This window comes from Ovis canadensis, chromosome 2 (genome assembly GCF_042477335.2).
Source record: "Ovis canadensis isolate MfBH-ARS-UI-01 breed Bighorn chromosome 2, ARS-UI_OviCan_v2, whole genome shotgun sequence".
Classification (NCBI taxonomy): Eukaryota; Metazoa; Chordata; class Mammalia; order Artiodactyla; family Bovidae; genus Ovis; species Ovis canadensis.
This window is the reverse complement of record NC_091246.1, coordinates 103,912,368-103,925,716: the sequence shown is the minus strand read 5'-3', so window position 1 is coordinate 103,925,716 and position 13,349 is coordinate 103,912,368. Positions and strand designations below refer to the sequence as shown.

The following is a 13,349-nucleotide window of genomic DNA, read 5'->3' as shown; positions in this document are numbered from 1 at the left end:
TTGTAAAACTCTACAAAAAGCAAAATCCCATAGCTGAAGTGAGTGAAAATTATGTCCTTTACTCAGACATAGTAGAGCACAGGAGAAAGGTTACTGCTGTATCCAAACCAAATTCAGTTTGGTTTGTGGTTTATAATCCTGATATCCTAGGCCACTGGCAAGAGAAAAATATTTCTGCCAAGGGTAACATCATGTAGAAAAGTATTGGCAGTATGTGAAGTATTAATGACCCCTACATCTCTACTACTGTACATTTCATTTTGTTGATTTCAGTACAGGGCACAAGACCTGCAGGATTAGATTTAACAGTAAGTCATGACCAAGTTTCGGAGAAGGCAATGGCACCCCACTCCAGTACTCTTGCCTGGAAAATCCCATGGATGGAGGAGCCTAGTAGGCTGTACTTCATGGGGTCGCACAGAATCAGATGTGACCGAGCGACTTCACTTTCACCTTTCACTTTCATGCACTGGAGAAGGAAATGGCAACCCACTCCAGTGTTCTTGCCTGGAGAATCCCAGGGACGGCGGAGCCTGGTGGGCTGCCGTCTATGGGGTCGCACAGAGTCAGACACGACTGAAGTGACTCAGCAGCAGTATGACCAAGTTTAATGAGATACTCAGTATAAAAAAAACCCACCACCACCAGAGTCTCAAAGCTATTTGGGGAAGAAATAATACAAATTCTATACCAATTCTTCTAGAAATATAAGAGAACATTTTCCAATTCATCTTATATCACATTATCATAGTAATAAAACTAGACAAGGACATTATGAGAACAAAAAAATAAAACCCAGAACAATAACTCTTTATCAACACAGATGCAAGAATTCCAACAAAGTATCAGCAAACTGAGTCAAACTACATAAAAAACTAATACATCATAATTCAGTGGAGTTTCCCTAGAATGAAAAGTTTAACTTTGAAAATCAATGTAATTACCATAACAAGACAGAAAAAGAAAACCACATTGCCATCTCAACAGATACAGAAAAAGCGTTTGACGAAGGATAATATCCATTCACGATAAAAATTCTCAGAAATTAGAAACAGACAAGAACTTCCCTTAAGGTCATCTTGATGTGGGACATCTATGAAAAATCTACAACTAAGATGGCACTTACTCCTGAAATACTGAATTCTTGCTCTCTAGGATTAGGTAAAAGGCAAAGCTGTCTATACACATTACTATATTTAATATTTAACTAGTAGTCCTAGTCCATGCAATAAGGCAAAAAAGAAAAGACATAGAAGACAAACACAGTAAAAGGACGAAGCAAAATTATTTCTATTCACAGGTGATACAACTGCTCATGTAGAAAATTCTAAGAATTTACAAAAAAGTTATCAAAAAATGTACCAAGTAAACGGATTTTTGGCAAGGTTACAAAACAAAAGGTCAAAATACCAAAATCAACTATTCTATGTTGCAAGAAATAATCTGGAAATTGAAATTAAAAATAGTATAAAAACAGTATACCAAAAGTATACAATATTTAGATGAATTTAAGAAAGTATGTACAAGATCTACTAACATGGCTGAGCGAAAATAAAGACCTAAACAAATGGAGAGATATACCTTGTTTGTAGATGGGAACACTCAGTGTGAGTGAAAGATTCTTGATGGTAGCTTTATCCATATTTTCAACACAATCCCAATCATAATCTCACTACAAATATGCTTTTTTATAGAAATTGAAAGGCTGCGCTTTGTTTTGGTATAGGACTAGATATAAAGTCCAATGGACCATAATAGGGAACCCAGAAAGAGTCTCACACATACACATTCAATTGATTTTTGATAAAGGTGCCAATGTAATTTAATAGGGAAAGACTAGTGTCTTGACAACTGCTGACTATTTCCAAAAATGGTACTCTCACAATCAGACAATCATGTGGGGAAAAAAAAATACATCTAGATCCTTACCTCACACATACACAAAAACTAACCTGAAATGTTTCACACACTCAAATGTACGAACTTGTAGAAAACTTGTAGACAAAAACTGAAGAAAATCTTTGAGATTTCATTTAAGCAGATTTTCTTAGGACACAAAATGAAATGCATGAACCACAACGGAAAAAGAAAAGAAAAACATAACTTAATTACGTTTAACATTTGCTCTTTAAAAGACAACAATAAGAAAATAAAAATGTAAGCCTCAGGCTAGGGTATCTGTACATCCTCATATTTAAGTACTTGTATCCAGAATATCCACAGAACTCTTACAATCAATAAGGCAAACAACCTGATTAAAAAACAATGGGCAAAAGATTTGACAGACATTTCATCTAATAACATACATGAATAGCTAATAAGCATCTGAAAAGATAATTAGTCATTAGGAAAATGCAAAATAAAGCTAGAGTGAGATACTATCACATATGCACTAGGATGGCTAACCTCAGAGAGAACCACAAATACCAAGTAAGAGGGCAAAGCAACTGGAAATCTCATATACTCCTGATGGGGATGCAAAATGGCATAGCCACTTTGGAAAAGTTTGGTAGTTTCTTACTTACTGCTGCAGCTGCTAAGTCACTTCAGTCGTGTCCGACTCTGTGCGACCCCATAGACAGCAGCCCACCAGGCTCCCCCGCCCCTGGAATTCTCCAAGCAAGGACACTGGAGTGGGCTGCCATTTCCTTCTCCAGTGCATGAAAGTGAAAAGTGAAAGTGAAGTCTCTCAGTCGTGTCCGACTCTTGGTGACCCCATGGACTGCAGCCTACCATGCTCCTCCGTCCATGGGATTTTCCGGGCAAGAGTACTGGAGTGGGGTGTCATTGCCTTCTCCATTCTTACTTACTAGTAACCCTATAACTACTTTTAGCTTTGAGAAATCAAAACATATCCATACTGAAACTTGTACACAAATATTCATTACTTGAATAGCCAAAACCAGGAAAACTCAAATGTCCACTGACTGATTAACAGATAAATCAACTTAGTTATATCCATTCACTGGACTAGTTTTCAGCATTTAAAAGTTGTAAACTACTGATACATGTAGCAACACTAACGCATCTCAAAAATTTCATGCTAAGTGACAGAAGTCAGATACTCACACTGGTCAGAATGGCCATCATCAAAAAACCTGCTAACAATAAATGCTGGAGATGGTATGGAGAAAAAGGTACCCTCTTGTACTGCTGATGGGAATGTAAATTGGTGCAGCCACTATGGAAAACAGTATGAAAGCTCCTTGGGCAACCAGGAGTAAAACTACCATATGAACCAACAATCCCACTACTGGACATATACCCTGAAAAAACCATAAGTGAAAAAGATACAAGCACCCCCATGTTCACTGCAGCACAATCTACAATAGATCCAGGACCATGGAAGCAACCTAGACATACATCAACAGATACATGGATAGAGAAGCTGTGCTACATGTATACAATGGAATATTACGCAGCCATAAAAAGGAACACATTTGAGTCAGTTCTATTGAGGTGGGTGTACCTAGAGCTATTATACAGAGTGACAGAAGTCAGAAAGAGAAAATTAAATATCATGCATTAATATTTATGGAATCCTGAAAAATGGTTTTGATGAACCTACATGCAGAGCAGGAATAGAGATGCAGAGAACAGAGTTTGAACACAGTGGGGGAAGGAGAGGGTGGGACCAACTGAGAGAGTAGTGTTGAAACATACATATTACCATATGTAGAACAGACAGCTAACAGGAAGTTGCTGTATGACACAGGGAGCTCAACACGGTACTCTGTGACAACCAAGAGGTGTGGGATGGGGTAGGGGGTGAGCGAGAAGGTCAAGAGGGAGCGGACTAAGTATACTCATGGCTGATTCACTTTTTATGGCAGAAGCTAACATGATATTGCAAAGCAATTATCCCCTGAATAAAAATAAACTTTTTTAAGAAGTATACACTGCATGATTCTAGTTATATAATGTTACTGACAGAATACATACTCGTGGTTGTGAGGGACTTAGCAGTGGGGAGAGATATTTAACTGCAAAGAAGCATGAGAAAACTTGCTGAAACATCAAAGAAGAAAAACACTCTTCTATATACCTCAACTTTACTGTGTGAGGATCAAATGATACACAGTTAGCTGACACTTGAACATCTTCACAGCTCGAGGTGTTGACCTCTCTGCCCAGTTCAAAATTCAAGTATAATTTTAGAGTTGGCCTTCCAAATCTGCAGTTCTAAATCTATGGATTCAGACAACTACTGATGATGTGATACTCTTATTACATATACTGGGGGGAAAAATGCACATTAAGTGGACCCACACAATTCAAACCCCTGTTGTCGAAGAATCAACTGTAGTTAAATTTAGCTGAAGTTGATACACACTGATATTAAAAGCTTTCTTAAAGGCTGTAAGAATTTGCATGATTGTTTCAAAATTTTATAAGTCTCTCAGATTATCAAGGCCTGGCAATGGCACCCCACTCCAGTACTCTTGCCCAGAAAATCCCGTGGATGGAGGAGCCTGGTAGGCTGTAGTCCATGGGATCTCAAAGAATGGGACAAAACTGAGTGACTTCACTTTCATGCACTGGAGAAGGAAATGGCAGCCCACTCCAGTGTTCTTGCCTGGAGAATCCCAGGGACGGGAGAGCCTGGTGGGCTGCCGTCTGGGGTCGCACAGAGTCGGACACGACTGAAGCGACTTAGCAGCAGCAGCAGCAGCAGCAGCAGCAGCAGCAGCAAGCTTTGTTAGTTCAAGCTTCAGTTCCTCACCTATATAGATACAGGGACTTCCTGGTGTGCAGTGGATGGGAAACCGCCTGCCAATACAGGGGACATGGGTTCAGCCTCTGGACCAGCAAGATTCCACTTGCCTCAGAGCAACTAAGCACATGTACCACGACTTGTGAGCCCGCACTCTAGGGTCTGCGAGCTGCAACTACTAAGCCCACGCACCTAGAGGGCCTGTGCACTGCAGCAAGAGAGCCATCACAGAAAGAAACCTGCACACCACATCGAAGAGTAGCCCCTGCTCGCTGCAACCAGAGAGAGCCCACGTGCAACAATGAAGAACCAGTGCAACCAAAAAATAATAGTAAATAAATGCAGCAACTGATGTTAATTCAAGAGTTGGCAGGAATATTCCTTAAGGCATAAAAGACTGTATTTGTAGTTTAGTAAAAATGGTATTTATTCCATTCCCTCTGACTCTTCTTCTGCAGATTGCTATTTATAATACTGCCTACTGCTGAACTTTAGGTTATGCTATTTTATCAGACACAGACACCTTCTGACTCTTACTAGGGTTATTTCTTCTTCATTTTTTCCTGTAGGTTTTTTTAACATAATATTTACTTATGTTAGGTAAGAAGTATTTCATAAAACTCTTGAAGGAATATTATACCTTAAGTACAGACTTTTCTCCATGATCTTAGGAAGCAAGAACGAGGAAGAAACAAAAATGAAAATTACTGAGGGACAAAAACCACACTTGTGCCTAACTTTTTAAAATCACTTTTGTCAAAGCTTTTGGTAGAATAAAGTTTTTTACAATATAGTTTCTACTTTAAACACAGGTGGAAGAGAAATCTTGTTTTATACTGAAAATCAACCTTCCTAAGTTTAACAGCAAAAATTTATAATCCCATACACTGCATGTGAGATGCTAATAGCCCTGGTAAGACATTAAATATCAAAAACTATGTAAAATGGATTTTTCTAATGACAAAAAAGTATCCTCTGAAATTATTTTCACTCCAATTTTTCACAGCTCTCACCAAAGTGAGAAAAATGGGTGTTCAGATATACAGCCTGGATTTTTTTACTGAGTAAAAGAAATGTAACCATATGTGTTGTAGTTATAAGAAAACAGTTTGGCAACAAATTGATGAATGTAGAAGAAAATGAGAATAAAATAATTTTTTTGAACCAGAGGATAGCATCTGTTCTTATTCTTCAGAGACAAGGGAAAATCCTAAAATGTACTTTGCAAAAACATTTATATTTGAAAAGAAGCTTTCTCCTAATAGAAACTAAAGCTTTAAACCTTTTCAATTTGGAAACACAAGTTTCAACTTATATGCAGAAATCTGCCATATTTATAGACAGATAATAGCCTTCATAGTGGAGCTCTACATGAAGCTAATAAAATTCATCAGGTAGGAACTTGTAAGATCTTGTTAGATAAGCATTAGAATTATATTTGGTTATAATAGGATAATACCATAGTCTGTGACTTATGCCCAACCAATACTACTTTTGTAATTATAAATGTAAATTCTACTTGTTTAGAGCAGCTTTATTCATAATTGCCCAAACTTGGAAGCAACCAAGATATCCTTCAGTAGATGAATGGATAAACTGTGGTACATCCAAACAATGAAACATTACTTAAGCGCTAAGAAGAAATCAACTGTCATACCATGAAAAGACATTAAAGAAAGAACCTTAAATAATTATTATTAAGCGAAAGAAGCCAACCTGAAAAGGGTACATACTATATGATAACACTCTGGAAAACGCACAACTATGTAGGCAGCAAAAAGATCAGCAGTTGTCAAGGGTTAGGGGAGAAAGAGGGAAGGATGAATAGGTAGAGTACAGAATTCTTAGGCAATGAAACTAGAGTGTCATCTTCTGACACTATAATGGTAGTTAATAGTAATTACATTTTTTCAAGACCTATTTGAATGTACAAAACCATTGATACCTAAAGTAAATTGGGACTCAGGGTGATAATGTAGGTTCATAAAGTACCACTCGAGTGCTAGATGCTAAGAATATGGGAGGCTGCGTGTGTGTGTGTGGAGGGGCAGGAGGTATATGGGAACTCTATACTTTTAGCTCACTTTTGCTGTGAATATACAACTACCCTGAAACATAAAGGGCATTTTTAAAAAAAGACATATTGATATTTTAGTTGGTTTTTAGTGTTAGGTCTGAAGTTCTCTAATCAGGGAGAAGATCAATATGTACACAACTTTGTAAAGAAATTATTGTAGTTAAACTAAATACGTAGTGCTTTTATCCTTCGTTTTATTTTGCGGTTGTTTGATTTTTGGCCATGCTACATGGCATGCGAGATCCTAATTCCCCAACCAGAGGTGGAATCCATGCCCTCTGCAGATGAAGCATGAAGTCTTAACCACTGGACCAGCAGGGAAGTCCTATTCTTCATTTTAAAGATAAAGAAGAAAGGGAAAGTGATCTGAATTCAGTTGAAACATTTCTAAAACTGGTTTAGAGCTTCTCTTTATAAAAATTCTTCCATTTGGAGAATAAGAGTCACTAGGGAGGGGTAAAATGCATACTTGTTAAATGTACTTAGCAGTTTAAATACAGAATGGAGTTTGACAACTAGAAAAGATACTTGGAAAACATTTGGTCAAACCCCACATCTTATAAAGAAAGAAAATGAGGCTCAGCTAAGTTACGTGATTTGCCCTGGATCACAAGGCTATTTGAAAGAAGGACTAAAGCTTGGCATTCCGAAGTTTAATGGTCATTTTTCCATTATACGAGTATCATTCAAGAAAACAGAATTGGGATAAATTTCTTAAAACTCAGAGATGACTATTTTTTTCTTCTTTTATTTGTTTACTTTTTAAGAGGACATGAATCTAATTAGGGTATTTATTTAGCTGATAAGCATACACTAAAGCACTGCCCATTTACCCACTTATTTTGCCAACCTGATTTTCCCCAGAGGTCACCTAAGAAGAAAATCATGTCTTAATAATTCTCACAGCCCAAGAAAATGTTTCACCCTGAAAGTGAATATAAAACCTACATGTTTATTACTAAAGCAAAGACTATGTATGCTCCCCACCTTACCATTGTTAGTGAGAATTTTGAAACTTGCCCGATCTCTTACAGGGGTAAAAATCCACTCTTGGTGGGAGCAGCTATGACTCTGTGAAAGAAGCTACAAATAACATGCTGGGAAATTCAGCAGGCACTGTTATTATATCCTGTTTATACTGTCATTTTTCCTATCAGTAGGATATTATTTATACAGACTCCACCCATGAACTTCTTGTTTATCTTATTATAGAAATCCTCCAAATCTATAAAAAGAAGCCTCTGTATTTTGTTTCTGGAACAAGCACATGTGTGGTAATTTTGCACCTCACTACACATTTTTATTTAGCATTTCCTTTTGTTATGCACCACTCGTTTTCATTTTTACCCAAGGTTATTTATTTCATTATGTCACATACTGGAGTTAAACTTAACTGACTTTAAGAGATTCCAATCTAGGACAGATTCCAGAGCACCACATCTTTTATGTTGGGGGAGATTTCATCAGGTAGCTGTTCTTCTAAGATAAACTTGACTAATTTGTTTAACAGGCAGAAAAATGTGCCAATATATTAATCGGGTGCCCCAGTGAGTAAGGCCCAAGTGCCTAGAAGCCTTCTAACTTTGGCTTCTTTATCTCAGCTGGGTCAGTTATGAGGGCTAAGCTTTATAGTAGTTCTCACTGACTGACTATTCTCTAGCTGGATCTCTTTTCTGGAATGAAAAGCATTGCTTCCGAGTTTACTTGGATGGTTAGACAGGCTGAGTGAAAATGTGACATAGTAATACATGAGAAATACTTGAATTCAGTAAGTAGACCAAAGAGACAATGAACCAGTCTGGTTATAACTCATCCTCAAGCTCCTGCCTAACATAAATAATTGAATTAAAGTAGATAAAAGAAAAATGCAAATCCCTTAAGGGCAGAAATTCATGCTGCATTTGTTGACCAAATAAGTATTTCCAGAGGGGAGATATCACTGGACAAAGTCACACTGGATAAATTTTCACACGTATACCTTGTGTTAGCTTCACTAGTACTCCTTTTCTAGGGAAACATGAGATCTTCAGAGAGTATGTGCAATGCTAGACCCTTTGAGAATGTTTAAGAAGATCTCTGCTTTTAAAGACTACTACTCTAAAATGCCAAACTGAAATGAAGTTTAACCTCTCAGGGTGGTAAACTAAGTGTATTAATTTCAGGCAAAAAAAGAGAGGTCTACATGGGTTACAGTGATCAAAGAAGTCAGAATGAGGATAGTAACAGAAGTAATGTTGATAAAGGGTTCCCTGGTGGTTCAGTGGTAGAGAATCTGCCTGCCAATGCAAGAGACTTGGGTTCGATCCCTGGGCTGGGAAGATCCTCTGGAGAAGGAAATGGCAACTCACTCCGATATTCTTGCCTGGGAAATCCCAGAGACAGAGGAGCCTGGCGGGAGACAGCCCACGGGGTCACAAAGAGTCAGACATCACTCAGCAATTCAACAACAACACTGACTAACAGTAATTGGTAAGACCAGGGTGAGCAGATGAAGGCAAGCTAGACACAGTCAACGACTAGTGAGCATCTAGGCGAACAGATACAGAAATGGCAAGTAGCTGAATCCAGCTAGCAAGGATACTGAAAACAAGATGCCTATGAACAGCAGGCTGGAGTAGATTATAAAGAACTTCATTTTCCATACAATAGAGAACCAAAGATATATGAATGAACCCAAGTTTGGACTAGGAATGAAGAGAAGGAAGACAACTTGGGGTGAGGCAGAAATGAGGGGAAAAAGGTTTTAATGGTACCAAATCCTATGACTACAGCGGCAAAAGTCCATGAGTTCTAACAGATAACACATGGAAAAATTTCAACTCTTGCTTTCAGAAACAAGAGATGGCATCATGACGACTGTCACTGACTGAGACAATGCTAGACGATACCAATCCATTGCAGTTAATATCAGGAAAGCTCACCAGTTTCCTAGAATACTACTTCTCATTGCAAATTACCTGGTGAGTAGGTTTAGGGTGGTACATTTCTAAATGTAGAAATGTACATGGAGACAGATAGATGTACATAGAAATGTAAATGGAGAATTTGGTACATTCTCGCAATACCACTATCCCATGGACTACATTTTGAATAGCAAGATGCTAAAACATCTTTAATTTCCCTTTCAAAAAGGCAGTATTTGATGTATGGTATAGCTAATGCCTCAGATATGTCTAAGAAATTCCTTTTAGAGGTACTGTATTATAATTTGCATCAACATCTGATAGTTTTCAAAAGACACTATTTTAAAGGTCCAAGATGATTCAAGATTCAGGGTATTCAAGAGATTCAGAAATATTTCCACTTGGGCAAAATCAACTTTATCATGCTGTTTATAACACTATAGTTTTGTCTTTTTTTTCTTTTTTAGGCTGGCAAACTAGAAGATATGATTGCTTCAGACCTTGGGGGCTGAATTAAAAGTCCTGAGAGACAACTGATCTTTCCACAGTGCGTATCAGTGGGTTTTGGTAAAACCCACTTAACCTGCCCTTACAATGCCCTTAGCACCACACCTTAATCCTTGAAGACAAAAGTAACATTTTAAGCATCCTATTGAAAAACAACCGAAGATTACAAAAATTAGATTCATAAATAGTTCTAGAGGAAGGGACATGCCTTTAACTTTTTTTAACCATGAACAGAAGTATCATTTATAAAAATACTTTACTAGTATAATATGTTATACACATTCTAAGACTGGGTGACCTTAGATTCTTGGGGTGAAATTTAAGATTTCCAAAATCTCAAGTTTCATTTTTAACCAAATGGTCAGTAATAACATTTGAGGAAAATGAGCTTCGATATGTATCAATGTCTAGAGAACAGAAATAGCATCTTAAAATTGGAAGGTGCTATTGAAGACCAGATTCAACTATTTCAATGTATTAATAGAAGAAACTTAGGTGCCAAGGCTAAAAAAGCCAAAGTCGCAGAGTTGCTACTGGAATGTTTAAAAAAAAAAAAGGAATGGGAGGAACAAATTAATTTTTGTATCTGTTAATATACAACACACAACAATATATCAACTACAATATGTATGTAGTTGAAAGAGTTTCTAGTTCCTCCCATCACTAAGACATAGTTGATTTTACTAAGCTCTTAGAAATTACTGATATCTGAGAAAAGAAGACTACAGACCAACAAAGAAAAGACATGCTACCCCCAAATTTAAGAACTTCATAAAAAATGCAATCTGAATAGAGAATGACACATATACACCACATACTCAGGATGGGGCTGCTGTTGGTTGGGTAATGAGATGGGATATAAAAAAATAAAGAGAAGACATTGGTAATTCTCATCTTCTCAGTTATGGTTTGAGAATATACATTTTCTTTCACATATGGAAAAGTGGTTAAAAAACACAACTTCCTTCACTCCCATGAATCTTTTTTTATTGGTAAAATCAGGGAGTGCATTTGGAGGACTGTAAAGCTTCTAAAAATATGAAATGTAGAAAGCAGTTGGATGTGCATGTGTCATAAGCTCTGTCACAATTACAAGAAAACCAGAGAATCCTTTTTAGTCATAAAATAGGGAGTTTTGTGCTTTTTACAAATGCTGTAAAATGTATTAGCACAAGATAAAAAAAAAAAATCACTGGAGAAGTTCCAAGATATCGGAGACAATGGGTTTTAAATCACAGGCATACATTATTATGCCTAAGTTGACAGATCTGCACTGCAATGCAGAAATGCAAGCAATATTCCAACATCTGCACTAGAAGGCAGAGACTAGACAAGATTCCAGAATAAAGGGCTCTTCAGCTCTTACCTGTTACCTGTGCAACAACTGCTTGGGAAATCCTCCGATTGGCAAGAAAGGCTTTGATTTCCTCTTTAATCACACTGCTGTCCCTCCTAACAAAAACAGAAGACAAGACCAACAATGTATGTTGAAGGTAGAAATCCTCATCTTTGCTAAGAAAGGTGAAGCAGAGAGGTGGGGAGAACACAGAAAGAAAGGACACAAAAATAAAGGTAAAACAGACCAAGCTTGTGGGAAAATATGAAATTAAAACAAACCAAGAAACACCAAATATTCAAGTCCTAAAACAGCACACCATCAGACAGACGCTTTAGTGAACGCCACAGTAGATGTAAGTCTCATACCAGAGGTGGTTAATCGCATGCTGTGTATAATTCACATTAGGAACAAGCTGCCATATGGTATATGCAAATTTTCATTACTGGGGAATGAATGTATCTTATACAGACAGAAATCCTAGAAAAATAAAAAGCAGCAACAACAACAACAAAAATCAGTTGTGAGTAGATTGTGGTTTTGCATGTTAACTATGCAACTGCATAAATCATGTTCAGTTCATTTGAAAACCTCTGTCAAAGGAACAGAAATCATCATTCTCACAACTGCTAAAATGCTGGCCATTTTAAGGTGCTTTTTTGCCTTTTAATTTGCGTTCTTTGTCCTTAATAAACCAAAAAAAATTTAAGCAGGGTGGGCTGAATATAAAATTTCAGTATAAAAGACACATTAATGTCCTAATACATGTAATACACAGGATACTTAATAATCAAAACTATACTATATTCTATGTCCTTGACATTATACTTCATAGACCTAATTTTTCCTCCACTAATACTCTTATAAATTTTTACTTGTGTAAAAGTCCAAGCAATTCTCAAAAAGACGAGACATTCACTAGAATGACAATGAATGGGAACCAGGACAAACGTAATACTGCAATGAAAATTATACCTAAAGCCTTAAAACTAATCAATGTTCAAAAGAATCATACAAATGGATTTTTTGTTCAAGCTCAAAATAACTGAATAGTGGTAACTTATGGTCTAATGCAGGTGATCAGCAAACTATGGCCCATAGACTAAATCTGGCCTCCCATCTGTTTTTATACAACTTATGAGCTAAGAGTAGTTTTCATGATGAATATTTGCAATCAATTTGAGACAGGGAATACGAACTTTGAACATGAACTGAGCAAAATATTATCCCCTTCTCACCAAAAAATTCTATTCTTCTCTATAGGCCTGTATCTTAAAGATGGTATTTGATGACCAATTATTATTCTATATTGAATTTTGCAAATAAAAATTTGTGATCATTTGCTTTCTTTCTTGTATATAAGTATCTATATCATGTCCTCGATTTTGCCTCTTGCCCACAAAGTCTAAAATGTTTTCCATCTAACCCTTTATAGAAAAACTCTGCGGACTCCTGATCTCAGACAAACGGACTGTGAAATCTTTATACATTGCTTTGTGAATTGCAAACTCCTGACTGGAGCTCAAGTCTCTCTACAGATTATCTGGAATGAGAAAAGTAAAGTATCCTATCCCCAAAGAATCAGCAGTGATTTACTCAGAGCAGATTGGCAGTCCTTTGCTGAAGAGGAGCTAAGTCCTCTGTTGGTGAATTTCATGCTCCCTTTCAGGAATTCTGGAAAAGAGCAGAGAAGTGATGGTAGGGACAGCTTCCAATCTGGAGCTCCACAGTCTACTCTTCATCCACTGGTTGGAAATCCTAATCAAAAAGATTCCCAGAGGAAGAAAAATAAAGAATCAGCATCCTAATCCA

General features: G+C 37.1%; 1 protein-coding gene across 26 annotated transcripts in view; it reads right to left on the bottom strand.

Moving 5' to 3' along the window:
• Window positions 1-13,349, bottom strand: part of HMBOX1 (homeobox containing 1) — a 196,863-nt gene that overhangs the window by 86,574 nt on the left and 96,940 nt on the right. For all 26 annotated transcript variants that reach the window (XM_069576721.1, XM_069576723.1, XM_069576731.1 and 23 more), the window contains one exon: window positions 11,568-11,653. In XM_069576721.1, the coding sequence (XP_069432822.1) occupies window positions 11,568-11,653 (86 nt within the window). The remainder of the gene's footprint in view (window positions 1-11,567; window positions 11,654-13,349) is intronic.